Source organism: Sebastes umbrosus, chromosome 18, assembly GCF_015220745.1.
Source record: "Sebastes umbrosus isolate fSebUmb1 chromosome 18, fSebUmb1.pri, whole genome shotgun sequence".
In the NCBI taxonomy this organism is placed as follows: Eukaryota; Metazoa; Chordata; class Actinopteri; order Perciformes; family Sebastidae; genus Sebastes; species Sebastes umbrosus.
This window is the reverse complement of record NC_051286.1, coordinates 26,982,879-27,008,546: the sequence shown is the minus strand read 5'-3', so window position 1 is coordinate 27,008,546 and position 25,668 is coordinate 26,982,879. Positions and strand designations below refer to the sequence as shown.

Genomic DNA, 25,668 nt, shown 5'->3' with positions numbered 1-25,668 from the left:
TATTGGACCAACAGCGAGTGCAGTCCAGCAGAAGCAGCTCCAATTGGGGTCGACTAAATAACGACGGATGAACAGTTCTCATAGATGCTAATTTTCATGTGATAAGAAAGAAAAGTAAATTAGAAACCTTCTTCACACTCACTCCTCCTCTTCCTCTCTCCATCCTCTTGCGGCTCCTCCTCCTCAGACCCTTTGCAGTCGGTGTTACAGACCCTGGAGAGGCAGCACGAGGAGGAGAAGCGCTGCGCCCTGGAGCGGCAGAGGCAGATGTACGAGCAGGAGCTGCAGCAGCTCCGCCGAAGGCTCACTCCTGAGAAACCCTCCCACCTCCTGGACCCGACGGGCCTGCCGGCCAGCGCGGCCGCTGCCGTGACGTCTCCCATCTCCCACAAGCGTATGCGGCGCTGGAGCGAGGACAGGGTGAGGAGAATGTGAAACCTTTACTGACCCCTGTTGGCAATTAAGTCTTTGAAGGAGAATACAATTTCATAAATGCTTTTGTAAAAACCTGTTATGTGTTTATGGCTCAGAGAAGCAATGATGACTCGCAGCCTGCGGCGCCTGAGGGAGCAGATAGTACGGGCCAACACGCTGGCACAGGAGGCTGGTTCATAGCTGAAGAGCTTAGCAAGAGGACGGAGTACCTGGTCACTCTGCAGATACCTGCTGCCAACCTGGATGCCAACAGGAAGGTAGGGGGTGTGTCAATGTGTGTGTGTGTGTGTGTGTGAGAGAGAGTCTACTGAGAGGCAAAGTAAGTAAACTTAATCAACAGAACAGCCAAGGAACAAGTTTTCAAAGCACCAAACACTCCCTTTGATTGACAAGTTGTACTTGTATGAAGCAAGTTTAAAATCTCATATTGATTTTGTAAGTATGCCGCATTAGCTATTAGCAGTTCCTGTTTGCAGCGTACCCACAGACGTAGAGACAGAAAACTTAAAAACGTGCTGATTCTCAATCAAGGTCTGGCAAGGCATAAAGACCATCTTTTTTCTATGATTTGTCTATGATTATAGACTTAGTATTATTATCTGAGATAATGATCTCCTCAGGTAGGGCCGTCACAATAACCACAATATTACATTACCGCGCTATTGACAAACCAACCAAAGGAGATAGCAAACAAACCGCCAGAACCGCTATGCCAGCAGGGTGACGAGGCGCTGAGCTTCTATTCTGTGCTGAGCGCTGCACGTTTGGTGTTTTTTTTACAGTCGCCGATAGTTGAAAAGTGTTCAGCTTTGGGGTAAAACACTGCTCCCATCACTGTCACTTTTTACCCAGCTGTCCAATCACAATGGAGGCCAGCAATGACCACACAATGACCAACCGCCACTACCTACTTGTAGGCTACAAGTGCTAAACAACAACAACAATGGAGGAGAAATTATGCTGCCTTCAAATTAAATTTGAGCTTGTGTTTACAACATGAGAAGCCGTGTGCACGATATGCTTGGCGTTCAAGTCGTGAGAACACCGCTGCTAAGCAACAGCAATATTAACGTTACTGTCCGCTTCTAGAAGCTACAGAGGCTATCAATTTAGCAAGCTAGCAAGTGGGTAACATAATGCAGACACAGGAAAAAGATGAGGCTGTTGGGAATATCAACATTTTCCTCAGACATATTATAAAATTACGAAGAAAAACTAAATGCGTCTAAAATTACAATGTATTCAAATTAACCTCCAAGGCCTCCGCCATTTCTGACAACATCAACAAACACATCACAAGTCGTGAACTCTGAGCTTTTAGAAACTTTCCACTTACGAGGTCGTGAATACCACAAGAGGGAGGCGTTCATATGGACTCTTCTCGTGAGCACGGTAAACACGACCGCATTTGAAGGCACCACTAATACACGTCCTCTCTCCCTATACGTGTTTCAGCGGCAACCTGTGGCTCCGGAGCCACTTGCGTCTCTTTAGCTCCTCTCCAGTAGCTCCGTGTGGATTTTAAAAAATGTTTTTTGTTTACATTATTATTTATCATTGTTGTAGGTCTATGGTACGATGGAGTATTAGGGCCACATTGAGGAAAAATAATAAATCTGACATTTCGAGAATAAAGTCATGAGTTTAAGAGAAAAAAGTCGTATTATGAGAATAAAGTCATAATTTTATAAAGTAGTCATTTTAACGTGTTATTAAAATGTTTTTCTCGTAATGTTATGACTTTATTCTCATAATATCATAACTTTATTTCTCGTAAAGTTCGGACTTGATTTTCGTAATATTACAACTTTTTTCTCGTAATATTATGACTTTATTATATTCAAATGTTTTGCGGCTCCAGACAGATTTAGCCTAAAATGGCTCTTTTGATAGTAAAGGTTGCTGACCCCTGGCCTAACAATAAAGCTTATTTATACGGCATTAATATCAGGATAAATTAAGTAATGTGAAAAAAAAAGGCAACAATACCGCAAATCTGCTGTTGAGCCAATCATTATCACAGCAGGAGAGATTCCTTCACCGCGACAGCTCTACGCTCAGGTAGTAGAGTACAGGAGGGAAATCACGCTGTATCTAAATACCACGCCTGTGTGGTCAGATTTGAGTTTTGACTCTGAGAAGCAATCAGGTGTTGAGGGGTTTCAGAGTACCTTAACTGCCTTCTCACAGCCACTGCTGCTGCTGGCTCCAACTGTTGACTGTGCTGGAGAGTGGGGCAAATCAGTGGCCAAACTACAATAAAAACCTCTGGAATGCCCCCAGTGTATGGTTAGGAAAATGCATGCCATAATATAAATTATATAATATGTACAGTATACTGTTCCTCTGCTCGGATTTTGAGGCCAACATGAATATAAATCAGTTTTCTCTCGCCCTCCCCCTCTCTCGCCGTAGCGTGATGCGGTTTTGAGCGAGCCGGCCATCCAGGTCCGCCGTAAAAGTAAAGGGAAGCAGATCTGGGCTCTGGAAAAGATGGAGAACAGGCTGGTGGACATGAGGGAGCTCTACCAGGAGTGGAAGGACTTCGATGAAGACAACCCTGTGAGTGAATAAAAGATATAAGAGATTGGAATTAATTCCAGTATAATCTGTAGAGTGTTTTATTCAGTTTTGTATGTGTAGATAATTTAGGTGATATCTGTCAGAATTCATCTGACTTGCTTTGATTTATGCCATTTTGCGTCCCTAATTGATTAAATGCTTAAAAGACGGGGCACAAAATAAGCACAGTGAGCAATGCATATGCAGATGGGCGAATACACTTAACTCAGTTTGTTTAAGATAAATAATTTGAGATTTACACCAAAAAAACAATCATACAGTTAATACAGTTTAACATTTGCACAAAGACCCAGTGAATAGAAGTGATTTCTTCATCTTCCTCTTTCTCTCTAACCCAGGTGATGCGGTCCTATTTCAAACGTGCCGACCCGTTTCTTCGATGAACAGGAGAACCACAGTCTGATCGGCGTGGCCAACGTTTTCCTGGCCTGCCTGTTCTACGACGTCAAGCTGCAATACGCAGTGCCCATCATCAACCAGAACGGAGAGGTAGGAGCCCACTGGGAGCAGTGGATGAGTTAGACAGTTCAGATAAATGTTATAAGCTCTGTAAATTGTAGTACTCCTCGTAGCCTGCTATAATTGTTTATTTGCTCAAATACTCCTGTTCTTTTGAAGCGAATTTGCAGAGAATTATCATCTGTCAGCTCATTGTTTTGGTTTTCTGGCCCTTAAAGCATCAGTAGGCGAGATTGGAGCAAATATGATTAAAAAAAGTTCTTTTTATAAAACGCGCAAAACTGTTGTCCATTAAGGCACATTAAAGCAGCAGTAGGCAGATTGGAGCAAATATTATTTAAAAAATATATAATTATTATATTTATTTTTATAAAACAGTCACTGTAATCCTGACAGTAGTTCATGAAACAGGTAACCTGAAAAAATCATGTGTCTCTGTGTCCTCCGGTGCTCCTAACGGCTACTGCAGGATTTCACAGACCGGAGGAAAACAAGCAGTCAGAGCTGATCTGAGGGTCTGCTGTCCAGCTGCAGTCTATGAGAGCCGGCTTTTAATCATTCGCGAACTCCGACCAAAAACGGTCAAACTAGGGCAGCGCTGATCAAATATGAATCAATATTCTGTTACGTTAATGCTTATTTCTTTCCTTAGATGTTTTCAGAATCATCTTGTAGTGCACGGTTTAGCTGTAAAATGAGAAAGTTTGTGACCCGGCAGCCATGTTGAAGTTTGTATAGAAGTCTATGAGAAAATGAGTCCACTTCTCACTTGATTTATTACCTCAGTAAACATTGTAAACATGAGTTTATGGTCTCAATCGCTAGCTTCAAATCTTCTTCAATACAACATGATGTTCATTTAGTAAATTATAGTCAAATAGACCATAAAGCAGGGGATGCTTTAGGGCGGGGCTACCTTGTGATTGACAGGTCGCTACCACGGCGTTGTCCGGTCTGGGAGTTGTCCGTGATTTCGTCTTACAACTTTGACCCTTTCACAGTGTGTTTTCAGTTCATCAAAGTTTCATTTTGGTCGCTTATAAATTTTCAGTGTTCGGTTGCACTAAGCTCCTCCCTCTCGAGTCACTTCTGGTTGCAAAAAAAACAAGATGGCGACGGCCAAAACGCTGAACTCGAGTCTTCAAAAAAGCAGTCCACAAACCAATGGGGGATGTCACGGTGACTACGTCCACTTCTTATATATACACACTCCATGTGAAATGTTAGTGTTCTGTTTGTTTCTGCTGCCCCCCCCGCAAGCGGGTAAAGAGTTAGATTAGTAAGTCAATGTGGGTTTGAATGCAGAACTTTGGAGACCAAAACAGAGCTACAATTGGCCAAAACTTGTTTAATGTTACAAAATGTGAAAAGTAAACAACCAAGGTTATTAGATTTTCAAAGTTGTTTCTGTCTAAAATCAAATGAACCAACATGACAGTAGAAATCCGCAATTTTGTAGCATGATCTAGGAATCTATTTTAACAAAGTATTGTTTGTTTTACTTTGTTTTCAGGCCTTCAGTGTGACAACGACATGAGTCCATCTTTATGGACTCACTAATAATGAGCCTCACTAATCAAGAAACACTAACCAGAAAACTTAATTTCCTCGTAACGAATCTAAACCCTAGAAAAGACAAAAGAAAGAAAGAGAAAGTGCCGAATAGATTTGAAACTCTGCTGCTCTGCTTGTGTGTGTGTGTGTCAGGTGGCAGCTCGGTTGCATGTGGAGGTGTGGCGAGGTACAGAGGGCTCTGAAGATGGAGGTCCAGCACAGGTTGACACTCAGCTGAGCAACACAGACAGAGATCTACAGGAACGTAACCTGGACTGTGTGGTGAGAAATGTAGCTTCATCAACAGGCTTGTTTATCATGTGATTTAGTTATAAATGAGTCAAATCCAGGAAGACAATTCAGGACCTGATAATCAGTCCTATACCTCCTCTCACTGACATAAAAGTCCGTATCCTACATGCAGTAGCTGTTCAGTATAAGTGAGTGTTGACGGTGTTGCCAGTGGGGAAAATTGTTCCAGATTAATAATGGACTTATTGTTGTGTCTTATCTCTGTTGTGACTTTCTCCCCGCTCACTGCACTGTTTAATGTGACGAGTGTAATTAACTCTGGGTCGGTTTCATATCCTGTTTTGTCTGTTCCTTCTGTTTTTCTTATGATGAAATGAAATAACAGTCAGGAGCTCTTTGCCACGAATTCTTACATATTGACCTATTTGACCTTTTTCCTGTGTGTAAAAAAATGTTTCTTGACTTTAGATGAGAGCCAAACTAAAATTAGCTAAAAAAAAACAGACCAGTACATTTCTAAAGCAACTTTGTCAGGTATTTAAAGGGACTGTTTGTAACTTCTTACACGTATAAATCGTTGCTGGTCGGTGTCCCATGCGCGCTCGTGTGTGTCTACGCTGTTCAGACTCAGACTCCAACACAAACTACACGGAAGCAACCAAAACCTCTTGGTTGTATCTAGTGAAGTCTGTTAAACAGTGTTGGCCGCGGTCGGAGGATGCGGAGGAGACCGTAGCTTTGGTCTCCAGGGACCGGAGTCTCTGCTCCTCTGCTCCTCTGCCTGCTTGCCTTCACTCAGCTCGCTCCACCTCTCACGTGCATGCGCGCACACTCCACACTCCACACTGCAGAAGAGTTAGTTTAGCTCTGAGAATATCTAGTGAATGTTCAGTGGACGTTTGTGCAGAAATAACTGCTGCAGCTCCTCCAGACCAACAGAGTGTCTTGTGAAGTGACGGGGCTCCGCAGAGAGAAACGTTATCGTCTCCGACCAAAACTCCGGCGTCTCCCCTGTTCCCTCCGGCCGCGGTCGGGAGGTTGAAGCAGGAAAAGCTAACACTAGGATCAGCATTGATTCAAGGAGAGACCTTCGTCTGGTCAGCTAACATTACTGCCAAACAGCTGAAATATAGAGTGATATTGTGGTTTTAGCTGACGTGTGTCGCCTCACCGTTTTGAGCGATGCTCGTTCATGTCTATGTAGAGCGAGCACAAGCGCGAGCAACAGGACACAGGTGTCGCTGTTAACAAGCAATTTCTGATTCTTACAAACAGTCCCTTTAATTGAACAGAATACACAAAGTAGTTACAGTCAGATTTACTCATGCTTTTGGTGGGACAGTGATATTATAAATTTGTTAATTTAACAAATCTGCATTTTTTCTCCTTCCTGCATTTGGCAGCTTCAGCTGTGTTGCTTTTAGTCTGGATTATGTGTTAAACGTCTTTGTATTTGTCTAATATTATAGTTTGCTCTTGATTTGTATGATGTGCCGCTCTGCTGACAGTAGACATGTTCATGTCTGTGATTGGTCACATGCTGCAAACCCCGCCCCTTTTTAGTGAACACGCTCATAGCCAGACAGAGAAGCCCTGGGTTGATTTACCGTGTTGATAACCAGCGTCGTAGCACCGCTTAGCGTGATCTTGTCTGTTAGGGTTAGTTAAGCCAGATAAGGAGAAGATACTCTGGGTATGTTGAACTGGCTTCGTAGTTCAGAGCCCAGAATAAATCAGTGTTTGCTGTTTATCATTACCTGTGTAGGTGAGTGCATTTCCTCATTTCTCCATGTCAGGTGAAAATCCTCCAGGCCAACGGTCTGCCTCGCCACCTGTCCAACTTTGTCTTCTGTCAGTACCACTTCTGGGGGCAGGAGGAGGTTGTGTTCATCGCTCCAGAGATGGAGCCGGCCAGCTCGCCCTCCACCTCCAGAGACCCTCAGTGCACCGTGGTCTTCGACAGCGCCAAGGTAACGTGTTTCAGTGTTACCCACACACACACACTTATCAACTCCATTTAAAACTTGAGTTAATGCATCACCAAGTAAACAACAACAATGGTGAGATGAGATGAGTATAATAATATTTCAATTTGTATAACTTTTTTAGGAGCTGTCGGTGCCAATGTCGGAGGACTTTGTGGAGTTTTTGGCAGAGGGGGCGGTGGCCATTGAAGTGTACGGTCACAAGCAGGCCAACCATCGCAGGAACCTGGCACTGTGGGACCTCGGAGTGATCCAAGCCAAGACCCGAAGCCTCAGAGAAAGGTGCGGTGACACAAAGGCACACATCCATGCAGTCATCAAAAGTGATTCAAAACACACACTCCACTCTAAAGATTCATTTTCTAAATAGTGAGAAAATAATGTCGGGTTTCTTACTTTAATTGTCATAACTTATAAAGGTATGTATTAATTAGGGCTGTCAAAGTTAAAGCGATAATAACGTGTTAACCCAAATTCGTTTTTAAAGCCACAAATTTATTTAACGCATTAATGCAATCGATATTTCTGAGGTTGTAGCAGGCTCAGTTTTAAAGCTAGAGTGAAGATGCTGCTGTCATATGAAACTATAAAACCTAAGAAATCCATCGGTACCAACCATGTCATACTAGCTTGTCACAAAGGAGGCTAAATAACGCTCCAAACTTACACTAAAAAAACTGTCATGGCCATTTTCAAACTCACATATATTGAACTCTGACCTCAATCTATGTGAATGAAAATGGGTTCTATGGGTACCCACGAGTCTCCCCTTTGATTCTAATGAAGGAATTCTGTCCACAGAAAAAACACTTGAGAGCTTTTATTTTGAAATGAAAACGGGAAGTGTTGATTTAAAGATAAGTATTTACTTTTTTTCATCTCCGTAACATTTTCAAAACTGTAGTAGTCTGTAGACCTCAAATCTCTAGAAGAGACGCAGCTGAGACGCAAGTCTCAGTGTGGCAGTGTGGCTGCTCTAACCTGTTAAGACGGGCGCCAAAATAAAAAACAACAGGCAACGCAGCTGTCACGCGCTCCTGACATTCCCAGTGTGGATGAGGCTTATCTCCCTTTGGCCTGCACTTTTGATTTTGTAACTTTGCAGACCTTTTTAATGCACAAAAAAAAACCTATATAACACACTAAAGGAAAAGGAGAAAGCATAATAGGTCCTCCTTAAGCTCTGATCTGATGTGTGTCTGTGCTTTACCTGCAGGTGGAGTGAAGTGACCCGCCACCTGGAGTTGTGGGTGCAGCTGATGGAGCTGAACGAGGCGGGAGACTTCATCCCTGTCGAGGTTCTTCCTGCTGCTAAAGACATACGCACAGGAGGAGTCTTCCAGCTCAGACAGGTATCATGGATCTCTGTTTGCTTTCTGTCTTTTGCTTTACTTTGTCTTTCTGTTTTATTCATTTGAATAGGGACACTGGTTGAAGGTTATTTTCTATTATTATACTGATTAATGTGAACAGATGAATGAAATGAGATCAGATAATTATTATTTCATTCTGGAGCTCAATTTTCTGTCTGCATTTTAAGAAGAAGCCAGTCACTATTAACTGACTTGTTGCTTTTTTCTCTGGCTTCATGGCTACGTGGCTGCCATCTTCCTATCACTCGGGATTACATTCAAAGAAGTGAATATTACTATCCTCTCATCTAAATCTCTACCTCCAGGGTCAGTCCCGTCGGGTCCAGGTGGAGGTGCGTTCAGTGCCAGACTCAGGCACAATGCCCCTCATCACTGCCTCCATCCTCTCTGTGTCCATCGGAGACGTCAAGATCCGACAGGCGCGTCTCTCCAAAGGCGGCGGATCACAATGGGTGAGGAGGAAATCAGTCATTATATGTTGGACAAGGGATTTTATGGAAATGTGATTACCTTAATCTTTGGTTTTCATACTTAATTTGTGTGTGTGTGAGAGTGATGGATTTTGAATTTCTCAGCATCTTTCTGACTTAAATAGAACCTTTTTTAATCTGTCGTTTGACTCTTGAACCGTTTCTCTCTCAATTTTAAATTTCAGGGTGGGGATGAAGAAATGGATAGCTACCAAGTAAGTAGATCAATTATAAAGAGAAAGATGCATGATAGTTTGCTTATAACGGAGAAAGAATGGAGGTGAAATAAAAAAAGTCTGTACAACTGATGTGTATCCCTGTGTGTGTGTGTGTGTGTGTGTTTGTGTGTGTGTGTGTGTGTTTGTGTGTAGGAGGTAGACCTGGAGAGGATGAGGGAACAGTGGCTGTTCACGCTCACTCAGAGACAGGAGTATCTGGACCAGCAACTACAGAAGATAGTTTCAAAACCAGGTACAGCTGTGGAACACATACAGCCTAAAAAAAACAAAACAAATAAACCCATCATTTTCTGAACACACCTACAGCATACGGAAGCTCAGAGAGGCCAGTGAGAAAAATAAAGTCCATGGTGATCCATTTTCTAAGTCAGATCTGAATTGTTTTCTCTCTTGTGTTTATGACTTAAGAACAGGTGATAAAAAAAGGTTTTGCCAGGATGATCTTTCTAAGTTCCTTAAAGGTACAGTGTGTAGGACTTGGTATCATCTAGTGGCGTGGTTGCAGATTGCAACCAACTGAGTACGCCTCAGCTCACTCCTGCGGTAACGTGAGACGCCGAGTGCAGAAAAAGCTGTTTGCCTCGCTCAGAAGCCATCTTTACCATAATAACACCACTTTAGGATGGCAGCTGGCGGGCTCACGTTACCGCAGTTTCTCAAGTGTGTGGGAGAACTACGGTGGCCTTCAGGTAATGTAAAAACATGAAAGGCTTTCTAGAGCCAGTGTTTGGTTTGTCCCTTCTGGGCTACTGTAGAAACATGGCGGAGCAACATGGAGGACTCCGTGAAGAGGATGTATGTAGATATGAAGGACTCATTGTAGGAAACGATGACACAAACGAAAACACAACCATTCTTAGTTTTAGGTCACTAATTAAAACATAGTTATGAATATTATATTCTAATTCTGCTAATATATTCCCCAAAATGTTACAAACTGTTCCTTTAAAAAAAAAAAAAAAAAAAAAAGATGTGTGGAAAACTTTTTCTAGGTGAAAAAAAAAAGTCAGGATCATTTTTCTTTAAAGTTTTTTCTTCATCTGTGAAAACAGCTGTAGGCAGGTTTTTTTCTTTTTTTTTTGAGTGTTTGTTGTTGTAATACTAATTTTGACCACAAGAGGCTGAAGTGCACCACTACCCCATGTTCTGAATAGGACTTAATGCATTCATGTTTTCTTCCAGGTGAGTTTCAATTTCTCCATGCGCTCTTAACACAAGCTATATATATTGTGTGTTAGCAACTTATGTAGCATTATTGTGATGTCTTTCTTTTGGCTAGAAATGTATTTTAATCTGCGCTAAAAAACATGGATGCTTTTAGTCCTATTTAGAATATGGAGTAGTGGTGCACTTCAGCCTCTTGTGGTCAAAATTAGTATTACAACAAAAACACAACACAAAAAAATTGTTTGTTTTCACTGATGATGCTGGCAAAAAAATGTTCTCCCATTTTTATTTAACTATGGAAACTTTTCACCTGTTATTAAGTCATGAACACAGAAGAGAAAACAATTTCGATCAGACTTAGAAAATGGATCACCAGAATTTTCTTTTCTCACTTGCATTTCAGGGCTTCCATACAACTCTGATATGGATCTTGATTGACAGCAGCAGTATTTCCAGTCCTCTATTTTCTTGTCAGTGTGCACTTTTAATGGTAACATGTCATTTCCTCCCACTGCTCAGTGTAATTCAGCTTTGAAAGATCAACTGGTACTTAATGTTTCCCTTCTTTGTTCAAATGTATTTCCCAGTGTATAATTTTACAGCACAAGTACTGCTTTTCTTCATTAATATGTCATAACCAAGTGGCAGCGACGTACAGTTCGAGTCACCGTTAACATAAAGTCACAATGAGAGCAAATATAGATTCTTTCTCAGCACTTCCAAAAGTACAGCCGCGTGGATGAATAGGAAGCATTCTGAGTAACTGATGACGGTTTAGCTGACGGGGATCATAATGTGTTGAGCTACTGATGTCTACAGAGTAGCACTGGCTCTTTCACTTAGTTGGGAGGCTTTTATGGTCAATAACGCCGACCTCAGAGGAAGTAAAAGCAGAAACCTCAGCTTGATAACTGCGAGATGAGACGGAAGCTGTTCAAAGATATCTCTAATCAACATCGTTATCCATAATGCCTCACGTGAGACAGGAAATTCAACCACAACGTTAAACATAATGTACCGATGTGTCTTAGAGATTTTGAACCAGCATTAAAATGGTTTAACTTTTGAAATGAAGGAATCTTACTTTTCTATATCCAATGGGCTTCCTGTAATATTCACAATTTATATACATATACAACATAATTACATATATTTATATTAAAAAAGGATATTCTAATGCAAAAGGGGCTACAGAAAATGACCAAATAATAAATTCAGTTGAAATAAAAACAGCTGTATTAAAGTAAATGATATACAGTATATGAACTGTTGTTTTGTTGATCATCATGTAATAATTTATTCCATCACAAGCAGTACTTTTCAAAGTTTATACCTGTTATATCATTCCTTTATATCATATTCATATCAGTTATATCATTCCTATATCCGACTTAGGGCTGATTCAGATTCTGTACCAAACTAGTACCGATATCGGTCTTTTTTCTTCTTTTTTTTAACTTTCAAAGCTTTTATTGAGGGTCTCAAATGAAGCTTTGAATGTCTGTCGTCGTATTTAATGACGTCAGCCTCAATGTATAGTTTTTATTATTATTATTATTATTATTAATCTTTATTTTGTTGTGTTTGTTCACGTGTGTATGTGCATGTAGATAAGTCAGAGGACGATCTTGAACGGGAGTCCCAGCTGCTGGAATGTCGTCTGACGCTCACCGAGGAACGCAACTCCGTCCTGGTGCCGTCGGCCGGCAGTGGCATCCCTGGAGCGCCCGTAGAGAGGTGTGTTTGAAGGGAAACGAATTGTTACAGCAATTTTTATTTTATTGATTTTATTGATTTTATTGATTTTATTTACCAGGAAAGGTTTGCTTTAAGAACACGATGCTTCCCATTCCCCCTTAAGAACTACCCTGTAAAACTCTGCTGTTGGAAATTCAGTAGTGGTGGGAATTAACCAACTACTGTTACAATTAAGAACAGTTTAACTCCACAGATACTTGTACGTAATTTCCATTTTATGCTTCTTTATATTTGGACTCCACCACGTTGCTGAGGTGGAAATTGGACTTTTTACTCCACCACAGTAAACAAAATATATGACCAACTTATAAGACAAGATACATGGCTGTGTATTAAGGTGCAAAGAAATGATGTAAAGCAGTTCAAATTTGCTCCTCTACGACCAGATATAACATTAAAATGTAATCACTATGAAAGGGGCCATTCTGTGTGATCTGTACTGTGCTTTAAGTACACTTTACTGATACTAATACTAAATTGAAATCAAACAAACTGTACTTGTAATATATTATTTTTAAATTGTGATATTGATACGTTTCCTTAAAGGTGCAGTGTGTATGATTCGGTGACCTCTAGGGGTGTGGTTGCAGATTGCAACCAAGTGAGCACCCATCCGCTCTCTCTCTCCGCCGAGTGTAAAACCGCATTAATGGCGTCCGCCTCGCTCATCCTTAATATAATAACACTACTTTAGGAGCAACATAAGTCAGACTGCGGCTGGCGGTTACCACGGTTTTGCACTCTGCGGCTCACGTTACCGCAGTTTCAGAAGCGTGTCGGAGAACTACGGTGGCCTTCAGGTAACGGAAAAGCGTGAAAGGCTCTCTATAGAGCCAGAGTTTGGTTTGTCCGTTCTGGGCTACTGTAGAAACATGGAGGAGCAACATGGAGGATTTCGTGAAGAGGACCCGCTCCCTACGTAGATATGAAGTACTCATTCTAAGCTAACGGAAAAACAACGATTCTTAGTATCAGATGATTATACACTAATGAAAACATAGTTATGAATATTATATTCCATTTCTACCAATTTGGTACCAATTGAAGTTATTTTCCCATCACGATATTGTCAGCTGATCATAATCCAAAAGACAGAACACTACCACACCATCAATACCTCTGTTCTTACCGACACTGGTACGACAACTTAGTGAAGGCTGAATCTCTCCATAGAACTGCTCAAATTGCAGCTCAAGTCAAGAAATTGGTTTACAACTAATTATTAGGTAAAAGTCAAGTTTGGATTGACTTGATAAGTTGAGCTTGGGTCAGAAATGTTTAGAGAGCAGCTTGATTTTCTAACGTTTTATCTGAAACCGCCACTTCTTTCTATTCATCGGATCCCCTTAGTTACAAAATAGCTGTCCTCAAGCAACGGCAAGCAATTAACACCCCACTAATGATGAGTGGAGATAGCTGTCAGCTGAATGAGGTGTTTAGTCGCTGAGCTGACTGTGCTGTTTCTCCACAGGGTTCCTGTCCCTGGAATGGAGACACACATTCCCGTCCTGTTCCTGGATCTCAGTGGTATGTCCTTCCTCACCGTCTTCTGTGCACATAATTTGGCAGAATCCTCTGCCGTCTTAATAACCGTCTTTCTCTCTCTTCTGTCTTGTTTCCCTCCTCCAGCTGATGATTTCCAGTCCAGTCTTTCAGCCCCGTTGGCCGGGGGGCTGGATGCGCTGCTCAGTGGGGAGGAGGAAGACGACTTCTTTGACCTTCATATCGTGAAACACTACGATTCAGAGGTAACGGGACTGTTAATATTCAGAGTGTGGATTTGGGAGTTTCCCTCTCTTATATCTTGTCTCAAAAATACATGAATAAATAAATAACTGACTCAATAAATGAATAAATAAGTCATTAAATGTAGCGAAAATAATATGAACAATAAATGTAGCCATTAATTCATTGATAAAATGTGACATAAATTGATATTTCTGTTTTAAATTGCTTCTTTATTTATTTATCTTTGTTAGGGATGCTAATTTTGGGAAAAGTTTTTAACCGACCCTCGTTAACCGATTATTAACTGTTAAACGACAAGATTAGTGCGTCTCATGGTCTGGTTAATTATTAACATCCTTAATCTCTGTGTTAATTCCCTTATTTATTTACTCTTCTGTTTAATTTTTCCCTTTGATTTATAATTATACATTTTTAAATGTATTTATTTATTTATGCATTTATTTTATTTATTTATTTTTAATTTATTTTATATATTTAAATGTTCATATCTGCATGGTTTTCCCTTTGAATTTCGCCCCTTATTTATTTCCCCAAAATTATTTATTTCTGTATTCTTTTCTTAATGGCTCCATTTATTTTTAATATTATTACATTTAATTACATTTATTTATTTATTTGTTTATTCATTCATTCATTCATTTTAGATTTTTGTAGATTCCATCCTCTATACCTAGGTAGCAGATGGAGTGAATCATTCAGCCATTCATTCTCCGTGCTTTTTTAATGTGACCCAGGTGAAGGTGGAGGCCTCTTGGGACTCGACGGTCCACGAGTCCCCCCAGCTGAGTCGCGTGGCGTCGGCCGACCAGAGGGTCTACCTGACCGTCAGCACGGTGGTCCAGCTGAGCCACCCGGCCCACATGCAGCTGGTGCTCAGGAAACGCATCTGCGTCAACGTCACCGGGAGACAGGTGGGCGGCCCTCTCTGGACAAAGCCTTTCCTCCCTCACTTGTCCACTAATAGATAATGATTAGGTAATTGGGTAAAACGTGGTCGTGTGTTTGTGTGGCAGGGTTTTGCTCAGAGCCTGCTGAAGAGGATGTCTCAGCGCAGCACCATCCCTGGCTGTGGTGTCACCTTTGAAATTGTTTCTAACATCCCAGGGGTAAGTACCAGAACACAACATTATTTCTCAGTCCGTCTCTGTCCTTCTTGTCTCACACCTCAGTCCTGACAATTGTGCTGCTATAATGCATAAAGTTGGCAGTTTGCACGGCGACTCAGGGCTCAGGGGTCAGGGGTCAGGGGTCAGGTGGTTGAGGAACGCATATTTTTTACAAGCGGGCTCTCAGAACGGGACCGGTGGGTGCGACTGAACCGCGGCGCATCATTAATGAGCGCCGTCAGTCAGGAGGACTCGAAATAACTGCAAAGCTGCATTCTTCATCATTCAACCTGTGTTTTTTTTATCAGATAACAATAAGATAACATTTTATATGAAATAAGTTTGACTAAAATACTAAAAATAGCTGACAAAATTAAGAGAGAAAACATTTTGACTAAAATCAAATGACTTTTTGGTGACTAAAACGTTTTGAGTTGTTGAAAACTTAAGTGTTAAGACTAGGAATAAATCTAAATTAGCTGCCAAAATGAACACAGGTATGCCACTGTCATTGTCTAATTTACCCAACTGTTTTAAGTCAAACTGTTTTTTTATACATTTTTAATCAGTATCCATAATTCTGATGCACTTGTGTTTTTTTTAAATTGACTTTGAACTAGGGATGCACCGACACAGATACCAGTATCGGGTCCGATACTGTGCTCATGTACTCGTACTCGCAAAACGGCTCCGATACCACTTTACGGCAGCATGGCGTTAACCTCTCGTCCATCCCTACTTTGAACCACCACCTTGAACACTTGATGGTGATCAGCTACGTTCTGTGGTCTTTGCTTTCTAACGAAACGACTAGAGATGAATTTCCTTTTCAGTGTACATCAACATTTTGTTAGGGATGCTAAATATCTTTCGCTGTGATAGGCAGGATAATGTATATAAATGAAACCCCAGCAGGGTGAATCAGGATCCGCCATTAAGCACATTAAGTGGTTCCCTAAGTCAGTAAGTAAGTAAGTGTGTCCCTGCTGCCACAGGACATCCATGGTCCAGAGGACAGGGAGATGTTGGCCAGGCTGGCCGCCAGCACTGAGGACGACCAGTCAGCTGACAGCGAGGCGGCCATAGAGAAATACCTCCGCAGCGTCCTGGCCGTGGAGAACATCCTCACTCTGGACAGACTCCGACAGGTCAGCAAATACAAGTTCATGAAAGATGTGAATCTTTGTAGATTTTGATATGGATCTACAAACATCAATAAATCACTTGGTATTCAGCATCATTTACTTCCCTCCGAATACATAAATGTCCGACCGGTCTCTCATTTAACAGTGATTGATATTCCCTCTGAAGCATAAGCTCATTAAATCCTCATTGTTGTTTTTCGCTCTTTATGCAATTTTGGGAAAATGTCATCCGGAGCCAGAATTGGAACATTTGTCCTTTCTATCCTGCCAAAAAAAGAAACAAATAGATCTAATTAATCCACATAATGCAAAGCATCCAAATAGAGAAACTAAGTGATAGTGTTTCCATAAATTACACAATTAGAAATGCTTACAAAACACATTTGTTTGTGTGTAGGAGGTGGCTGTGAGGGAACAACTGGCAGTCAGAGGAAAAGCTCCCAGACGCTGCCTGAGCTCTCCAAACATCCACCGGGTAAGAGAGTTCAAGGTTGATTTTTTTTATTAAATTTATTTAATGACCCAAACAAATAGTTCAGGTTTTTTGACATAAGGTGGTTAATAAGGTAGTAATATTAGCTCAAGCTATGGATCCTCTGGACAGAGAGACATCCACTGGGGTCACGGGAGAATTAATAAAATGATTTTAAACTGAGGCAACAGGACTCAAAAAAGTTTAAAGGTCCCATATCGTGCTCATTTTCAGGTTCATACTTGTATTTTGTGTTTCTACTAGAACATGTTTACATGCTGTAATGTTAAAAAAAACTTTATTTTTTCTCATACTGTCTGCTAGAATATACCTGTATTCACCCTCTGTCTGAAACGCTCCGTTTTAGTGCATTTAAACGGAATTGCAGCGGAATTGCGTTGCTAGGCAACAGTTTGGGTCCATGTTTACTTCCTGTCAGCTGATGTTATTTACATACACTGCAACAGGAAATAAACTGGGACACATTTAGAATGATCTATATATTGTATATTTGTGACATCACAAATGGACAGAAATCCTAAAGGCTTGTTTCAGACGCACAATTTCTGAATACGGGCTGTGTGTATTTCTCTGTATATTGAGCGTTTTGATAGTTTAACAGTATTTATAAAGCACTTTAACCTGCTTTATAATATAAAAAAATGAAAATCTCACTTTTTACAATATGGGACTTTTAAACTATCCATCTTTAGTGTGCTCCCATTATTTTACTGTCCTCTAAGATCTCTCTGTATCATGGAGCTGTTTTGTTTCTTGAATAGATTTACGTCTAGTTTTGTTGTCATATCTTTTCACATCACTTATATGAACTTAATTAACTAACTTTCTTACCACACTGAACTCGTGTATGTCCACACCTTTTTTTACTGCTGCTATCCAAAAGATAAAGTTAATTAGTTTGGGCTTTTTTTTGTATTCTGGAGTTCAGGTTTTATTTCTTCATGTCTCCCTGGTGTTAACCGGTTTCTCTGGAGTTAACCTGTCTCCCTGGTGTTAACCGGTTTCTCTGGAGTTAACCTGTCTCCCTGGTGTTAACCTGTCTCCCTGGTGTTAACCGGTTTCTCTGGTGTTAACCTGTGTCACTGGAGTTAACAAGTCTCACTACCACCCTGGCTCTAACCCTCTAACCCTTTAACCCAGCTGTCAGCCAGCAGTCTGGATCTCTACTCATCCACTCATAGACTCGATGACTTCAAGGTGAGACGCAGAAATCATGTCTATTGTCTACTAATTTTTCAAATTTCTGTCTATATATGTCTGTCCTCCAGTTCTGTTTTTCATATCATTTTCAGTTTTTTGTCATTTTCTATTTCTCATTTGAAAGATTGTCCCCATAATATAGACAAAGTGGAGTGGAGTCGACCTACATAAATGATGCAATACTATAATACAATAATATGTTCAGCATATATAGCTTGTTTTGGTTTTATTTCTTTCGCTGGTTCCACACCAGGACTTGAATTGTTGAGGTGAATTCTGAAGTTTCAAAACCCCAAATAAATGGTTGAAATAGTTATCTAAAAATAATGGCTAAATGGTTGAAATAGTTGGGTTGGCTAAAAGTAATGAATAAACAGCTGAAATAGTTATCTAAAAGTAATGGCTAAATGGTTGAAACTAGTGCTGTAGAGGACATCTATCAGTGTTGTTGCACTTCTTCCTGGTCATCAATAGAGGCTGCTAAAGGTCACAGAGCACTGAGATGCTCCTTTAAGCCTCATGTGTATCCTCCTCTGGGTGTGTGTCTCTCGTGTGTGTGCAGGGCTGGGACAGCCACCAGGACCTTTCTTTCGTGCCCCCCTCATCTAGACGCACACTGCCCAGCTCCATTACCCACAACCTGAACCCAGAGACAGGTACGACTGATAAAACCTTTATCTTCTAATGGATTCCTTCTGAGGCTTTGAATTATCTTTCCCTTTTCTGCTGCCTTTGATGTCATCAGCTCTATTTTTGCTTTCGCCAGTGGACAACTATATCTGTCCTTTTGCTCCGAATCTTAATTTGGCACTTGTTTTCTTCGTTGCCAACATGTCTCTCAATTTCTACCCTTCCTGCCTCAAAAACAATCTTTTCCTGCTTTCCTTCTTCCTCCTGCCATTGTTTCTCCTGCAACCTCCTCTTCTTCTCCCGTCCTCTCCATCAGTGCATTCAGGCTTTGTTGCGTCTCATCTCCCTCCAGTGAAGGCCGTACCCAAGCTGCTGAAATCACTGCTTCCTGGTGGGAAGGAGGACGGTAGAGACCAGACGGCTGTCCATCAGCAGGTACACTCCCTTCAGTCAGCTCACAGCGCTCTGGATTTCAGCCCGTATTCTGCTCCCTGTCTTATCAGGGATTTAAAGTTTCTATGCATCACTGCAGCATGAATCTAAATATCCCCTCTACCCATCAACAGCTAGTCTATTTCTAGTCCTATTTCTTCTGTTGCCATGGAAACAGAGCTTATGTAGATGGAAACACAAATAATAAACAGAATGTATAAATGCCTCAGTGCCCGAGATGAGTGGCTTTCAGAAGTTTTGCAAAAAAATAGAGGTGATGATCTTCGTCAGAAACGAGGAATAAAAAAGTGTGCTTTTGTGTAGACCTCATATATCTTTAATGTTAACCTTTGCTACATTCACCAAACGTTTTCATTTATCTTCATCGGGGTTCCTTACATACAATCCATTGACCATATCATACTAGCTTCTTGAGAAGGAGGTTAAATAACGCTCCAAATTTACGCTAAATTATGGCGAGGAAAAACTGGCATGGCCATTTTCAAAGAGGTCCCTTGACCTCTGACCTCCAGATGTGTGAATGTAAATGGGTTCTATGGGTACCCACGAGTCTCCCCTTTACAGACATGCCCACTTTATGATAATCACATGCACTTTGGGGCAAGTCATAGTCAAGTCAGCACACTGACACACTGGCAGCTGTTGTTGCCTGTTGGGCTGCAGTTTGCCATGTTATGATTGGAGCATATTGTTTTATGCTAAATGCAGTACCTGTGAGGGTTTCTGGACAATATCTGTCATTGTTTTGTGTTGTTAATTGATTTCCAATAATAAATATATACATACATTTGCATAAAGCAGCATATTTGTCCACTCCCATGTTGACAAGAGGATTAAATACTTGACAAATCTCCCTTTAAGGTTCATTTTGAACAGATAAAAAAATGTGTGATTGATTTGTGATTAATTGCGATTAAATATTTTGTAATCAATTGATAGCCCTAATCTATGGTGATCCAAAAGTCACATTATTGGTTAATGGACTGTTTATAAGGAAACTGGAATCAACCCATCTACAAATAGATCAGTCCACCAGCCAAAACAAAATGAAAATTCTACTGCCAGCTAAGTTTTACTGCTAATAGAAATAAGGAATTGCTGTTAACAGCATTAATGAATACCACTCATTAGCATTGATCAAATATTATTTAATATTCTGTTACTGTAATGCTATTTCTCGTGTAAAATGTTTTCAGACACATCTTGTAGTGCACTGTTTAGCTGTAAAATGAGAACGTTTGTGACCCAGCAGCCATGTTGAGATCAGTTGAGGAAATACAAAGCAACAGCCAATAGGAACACTCTCTCTCTCTCTGAAATGACCTGTGATTGGTCAAAGTCTCCCGTCACGGGTTAGATGTTCTAAAGCCTGAAAACAGAGCCATGAGGAGGAGCAGAAGTCTAGTTTTCTCTCAGAACACTTGAATTAGAATATGCTGAAAGGTTATTATGGATTTTTTGTCCAATGATGCCAAAACTATTCTGCTTACTGCTGCTTTAACTGGAACATTTAAGTAAACTCTTCCAGGCTTTGTGTTAAGAACTTAGCTGTCATTCCGAGTCACTTTGACACACACGGTACTCGAGTACCCAGGTTACGACTGAAACAATCGGCGTATACAGTACAAACATAGCTGGCGTCTCCCGAGTGATTGACGTGCTGTATGATGTTTGTGATCAGAGCAGAAGCTCCACAAACAGCCACCTACTGAGACGGGATCACACTGGGTGTAGAGAGGAGGGTTAATTACGAGCAGGTGAACCTCATCGTCTTGACGCCCTCACCGCCTCCGCATCCGCTGATCTCCAATCATGTGCCATCGAGACCCGGGAGTCTGCAGCTCTTTTTCAACACTACAGCATGTGATTCCGCTGATTAGCACCTTGAGCCGCGGAGGGAAGCTAATCAGGGAAATAATGCAGCGTGGTGTTTTGGGGTGGAATGGAAACCCGTCAGGCCTTGTTGGTGCATTGTTTGAGGCCGTTGCCGTAATTAGTGCTGCACTCCACCGTGCCTGCCACAGATGTTTAGAAGGGTCAAAACAGAAACAAAAAGCCTTCAGTTTTGCAAATAGTAGCAGGCTGTTGAGGTGTTCGTAAATTGGATGAGTGGTTATCGTAACCCCCGATATAAACACCTTGCTGAAAAACAATCAGTACAGTGGATAGATTGCCTATGATGACTTGACACTTGATTTGGACATATCCCCAAAAGACTGGTAGATAAACAGTGTTTTTATGTGCTGGCTACATTTCTTGATTCATCTTTTTAACCCTCTGAGACCCACAAGAGACCAGTTAGTCTTTTTTACGGGGGTCCAAGTGGTCTTTAGGGGGAGATAGCAGGTCAACAGTAGATGTCACATAGAAGTGGTGTACATCATCTGAAAGCTGAGAACCTGGAGATTAACTTGAGATAATGCTCTGCACTGTCTGTCAAGTTGTTCTAGTCATAAATCTAATTTTTGGGTTGATACCATTTGTTACACAGATTTGGTGCAAAATTTAAAAAAAATTTACCACTGGAGAATTGATAAAAATGATCAATAATTCCTCCAAAATACCACATTAAGACACCAAGACCTTGAGGAACACCATAGAAAAAGCCATGCCTTGATTTGGTTTCAAAAACGTTTGACCTTTGGAGATTTCTGCAAGAATTCCATTTTTCGGCGACTGGATGGCGAGCACTTCCTGTTGTGTAAACTGCTCAGAAACCCCCTTATTGTCAATCTAGCTAGGAAAGCCATCCATCCTCTGAATGCTCTAGGTCTCTAGTTTGATCCATCCATCCTCTGAATGCTCTAGGACTCTAGTCTGATCCATCCATCCTCTGAATGCTCTAGGTCTCTAGTCTGATCCATCCATCCTCTGAATGCTCTAGGTCTCTAGTTTGATCCATCCATCCTCTGAATGCTCTAGGTCTCTAGTTTGATCCATCCATCCTCTGAATGCTCTAGGTCTCTAGTCTGATCCATCCATCCTCTGAATGCTCTAGGTCTCTAGTCTGATCCATCCATCCTCTGAATGCTCTAGGTCTCTAGTCTGATCCATCCATCCTCTGAATGCCCTAGGTCTCTAGTTTGATCCATCCATCCTCTGAATGCTCTAGGTCTCTAGTTTGATCCATCCATCCTCTGAATGCTCTAGGTCTCTAGTCTGATCCATCCATCCTCTGAATGCTCTAGGTCTCTAGTTTGTGGCTCTACAGTTTCATGAGGCTGTGATTATCCTAGAGGTCACCAGAGGTCATTTTATACAGAGAGGTCAAATGGTCTCACTACAATGAAATGTCTCCTATGGGGACTAACAACATCACACATGAATACAGTTGGGCTCATTGGATCCACAAGAGTCTCAGCTTTACAGTGATACCCAATTTATATAATTCCAAGACTCTTTTGGGACCCCAGTATGCAGAAATATTCACACACACCATTTTAGTAATTTTAGCAAAAATAACACATTTATACTGCATGGTTTTTGACCCAAATTGCATGTGATTATCATAAAGTGGCATGTCTGTAAAGGGAAGACTCGTTTACACCATTTACATTCACATATCTGGAGGTCAGAGGTCAAGGGACCCCTTTAAAAAATGGCAATGCCAGTTTTTCCTCGCCAAAATTTAGCCTAACTTTGTAGCATTATTTAGCCTCCGACAAGCTAGTATAAGACCAGTATGACATTCTTTAGGTTTTTCTAGTTTCATATGATGCCAGTATCTTCACTCTTGCTTTAAAACTGAGCCCGCTACAAACCTAAAAAAACCTCATTAACTTTGACAGCCCTAAAGTGATTACATAAGAGGCAGCCTGATGTGTTTTCTGTTGACTTGCAGGTTTACCGTCCCGAGCCAGAGAAGGATAGGATAGATGTGTTCGACATGATCTCTGGCGGTAGACATATTGTCCGTGTAGGTTGTTTGTTCTGCTCAAAGTACAAAGAGACCCGAATCAAAACCTCTTCATTTTGATGATCAGAGTTTGAAGAATGAGAGTGTTAATTCCCCTCCGAGTGATCTACGAGAGTCAAACAATCATCCTGATTAATATCCTGCGGCTGTTAAGCACACTGTCGAACAATTGTCTTGATTCATTAAAAACATTTGAAAATATCTCGAGATATAAGACCCTCCTTCAAAAAGATGTTTAGAAGCAAATCACACACACACACTGTTGAATCAGCTGACAGATCATATGGAGTGTTAAACTAGAACACTGAATAGGGATAAATGATTATGGGTGCAATTATAATTATGGTGCAATTACCCTGATTGTTTTATCAGTTTAATCCTGATTATCTGTCTGAGTGATCTGATGAACAAATATTTTTATTGCACTTTCTGCGTCTCATATCAACACATCCATGACTGCTGGTCGTTACGATAGATGTTCTACTTTCTGATATATCCATGTACTAAACTGACACATGTCCTAACACATTGTGACAGATGGCCAACTGGCCTAGTTAGTTCTCCTAGTTCAGTATTCTGTGAGGCTGGCAGAGAGAGCAGTACAGCGTGATGTTCAGCCCACAGTATCTGTCATCTTCTTTTACAATCGTAGATTAACTTTTTCCCCCCACAGGCTCCGTTTTCTGTCGCACCGTCACGCTGACGCCTGAGCTTTCTAATTCCCCTCACAGCAGCTAATCATCACTTCATGTGTATAATGAACAGGTTTGGAAATCTACAGGCTTATATTAATATCTAATCTCCAGGTGGAACCGGACCTGAAACGACACCGACTTGCCCGTGATTACATCTTGAAAATGTGCTCGACAAGCTTTCGTTGCTAATTTACAGATTTCAGATTGTTTTATTCTGAAATGTCATTAACTGAACATCTTTTAAATTCCCTCTTCCTGTCGCAGAGTTTGCCTCGCATCATGGTGCAGTCGGCCAGTGTCGAAGAGGGCTTGAGCAAACGTCAGCAGCCAGTAAGTTCTCCAAGCCCCCCCCATGGTGTTATGGGTATCTATATTAAGGGTGTAAATGATCCATCCATCTGCGTGATATATCGATACAATGACCAACGATCCAGTATAATCAATGCAAAGTGAAAACATTGATATATATTGTCATCTTTAAAGGTCCCATATCGTGCTCATTTTCAGGTTCATGCTTGTATTTTGTGTTTCTACTAGAACATGTTTACATGCTTTAATGTTCAAAAAACACATTATTTTCCTCATACTGTCTGTCTGAATATACCTGTATTTACCCTCTGTCTGAAACGCTCCGTTTTAGTGCATTTCAACAGAATTGCAACGGAATTGCATTGCTAGGCAACAGCTTGGGTCCATGTTTACTTCCTGTCAGCTGATGTCGTTCACATACACTGCAACAAGAAATAAACTGGGAGACATTTAGAATGTTTACGTTTAAAACCGTGTGATGATCTATATATATTGTATATTTGTGACATCACAAATGGACAGAAATCCTAACGGCTTGTTTCAAACGCACAATTTCTGAATACGGGCTGTGTGTATTTCTCCGTATATTGAGAATTTTGATAGTTTAACAGTATTTATAAAGCACTTAAACCAGCTTTATGATATAAAAGACATGAAAATTTCACTTTTTACGATATGGGACCTTTAAGATACGCCTTTATTTTTAAATTCCCCCTTCCGTCAGAGCCCAGTAATAAAACTGTCAAACCATATTTTATTTGCTTTTTGTGAGTGGATAAAAATATAACTGATTGTGTTAAATGGGAATGTGATATTGTCTCATATCGCCCGCAGGCCCCTGAATTGAATCAAATCAAAATTGTATCGTGACAGACTTTGTGATATCAGCAAATACTGTATCGTTGCACAAAGAATCAATATAATATTGTATTGTGATGAAAATAGTGATTTACCCCCCTAATCTACAGTATATGTACATGGGAATGCAGGGACGTTAACTATCCTTCATTATCTGACTCGCTGGGTGTGGCCATACCATGCATTTGTCATCTTGGAAAAAGCGTATTTACCCAGCACGAACGATTGAATCCAAAAAAACTCCACTTTCATTACAACACACTTTTCTCAAACAAAATGACTCCGGATCTATCTGTTGCAAGAATGGATGGTGCAAAAATCAGTCAGTTTATAAGACTTAAAGTTGAAGAACCGATAAAATGATACTACTTTCATTATGATTTTATTTTCTTCTTATAATATGTCCTTCTGATTTCAATGAGAGCCTGCATGGGGTTTATAGGAGTGGGGGTTGCCTGTGTTCTTTTTTGTTTCCTGTTTTGTCATGTAATAACGTGGAGAATCAGTCGGAAACAAACGGGAACAACCACTGATTTGTTTTAATCAGACTCCCTGCTATGTATGGCGTTATGTTGGTCTGTACAGGTTGGTGCAGATTTTAAAGCTGCTAATCAACATTTTTATATTAACAATGGATCAAAAGACTTTTAATGATGAACCCATAAAGAATTATCACCAAACTCTCAGCTGTATTAGGGCTGTGTGTTGGCAAGAATCTGCTGATACGATACCCATCATGATACTGGGATAACGATTCAATATATTGCGATTTTTTTTAAATTGAATTTTAGGAAAACTGTCGTAGTATAAAGAACACACTTTAAATACACCATTTTAGA

At 40.7% G+C, this 25,668-nt stretch overlaps 1 protein-coding gene across 1 annotated transcript in view; it reads left to right on the top strand.

Annotated features, from left to right (window-relative positions):
• The window catches only part of LOC119477419 (kinesin-like protein KIF13B), a 59,572-nt gene that overhangs the window by 29,068 nt on the left and 4,836 nt on the right, over positions 1 to 25,668 (top strand). The window contains 24 exon segments of the mRNA XM_037751512.1: positions 188 to 431; positions 531 to 604; positions 607 to 692; positions 2,851 to 2,997; positions 3,357 to 3,389; positions 3,391 to 3,507; positions 5,185 to 5,313; positions 7,080 to 7,253; positions 7,393 to 7,550; positions 8,485 to 8,620; positions 8,947 to 9,093; positions 9,297 to 9,326; positions 9,483 to 9,582; positions 12,128 to 12,254; positions 13,747 to 13,802; positions 13,905 to 14,023; positions 14,759 to 14,935; positions 15,038 to 15,130; positions 16,126 to 16,278; positions 16,673 to 16,750; positions 17,909 to 17,965; positions 18,531 to 18,624; positions 18,915 to 19,033; positions 23,927 to 23,992. Of these exon segments, the coding sequence (XP_037607440.1) occupies positions 188 to 431; positions 531 to 604; positions 607 to 692; positions 2,851 to 2,997; positions 3,357 to 3,389; positions 3,391 to 3,507; positions 5,185 to 5,313; positions 7,080 to 7,253; positions 7,393 to 7,550; positions 8,485 to 8,620; positions 8,947 to 9,093; positions 9,297 to 9,326; positions 9,483 to 9,582; positions 12,128 to 12,254; positions 13,747 to 13,802; positions 13,905 to 14,023; positions 14,759 to 14,935; positions 15,038 to 15,130; positions 16,126 to 16,278; positions 16,673 to 16,750; positions 17,909 to 17,965; positions 18,531 to 18,624; positions 18,915 to 19,033; positions 23,927 to 23,992 (2,714 nt within the window).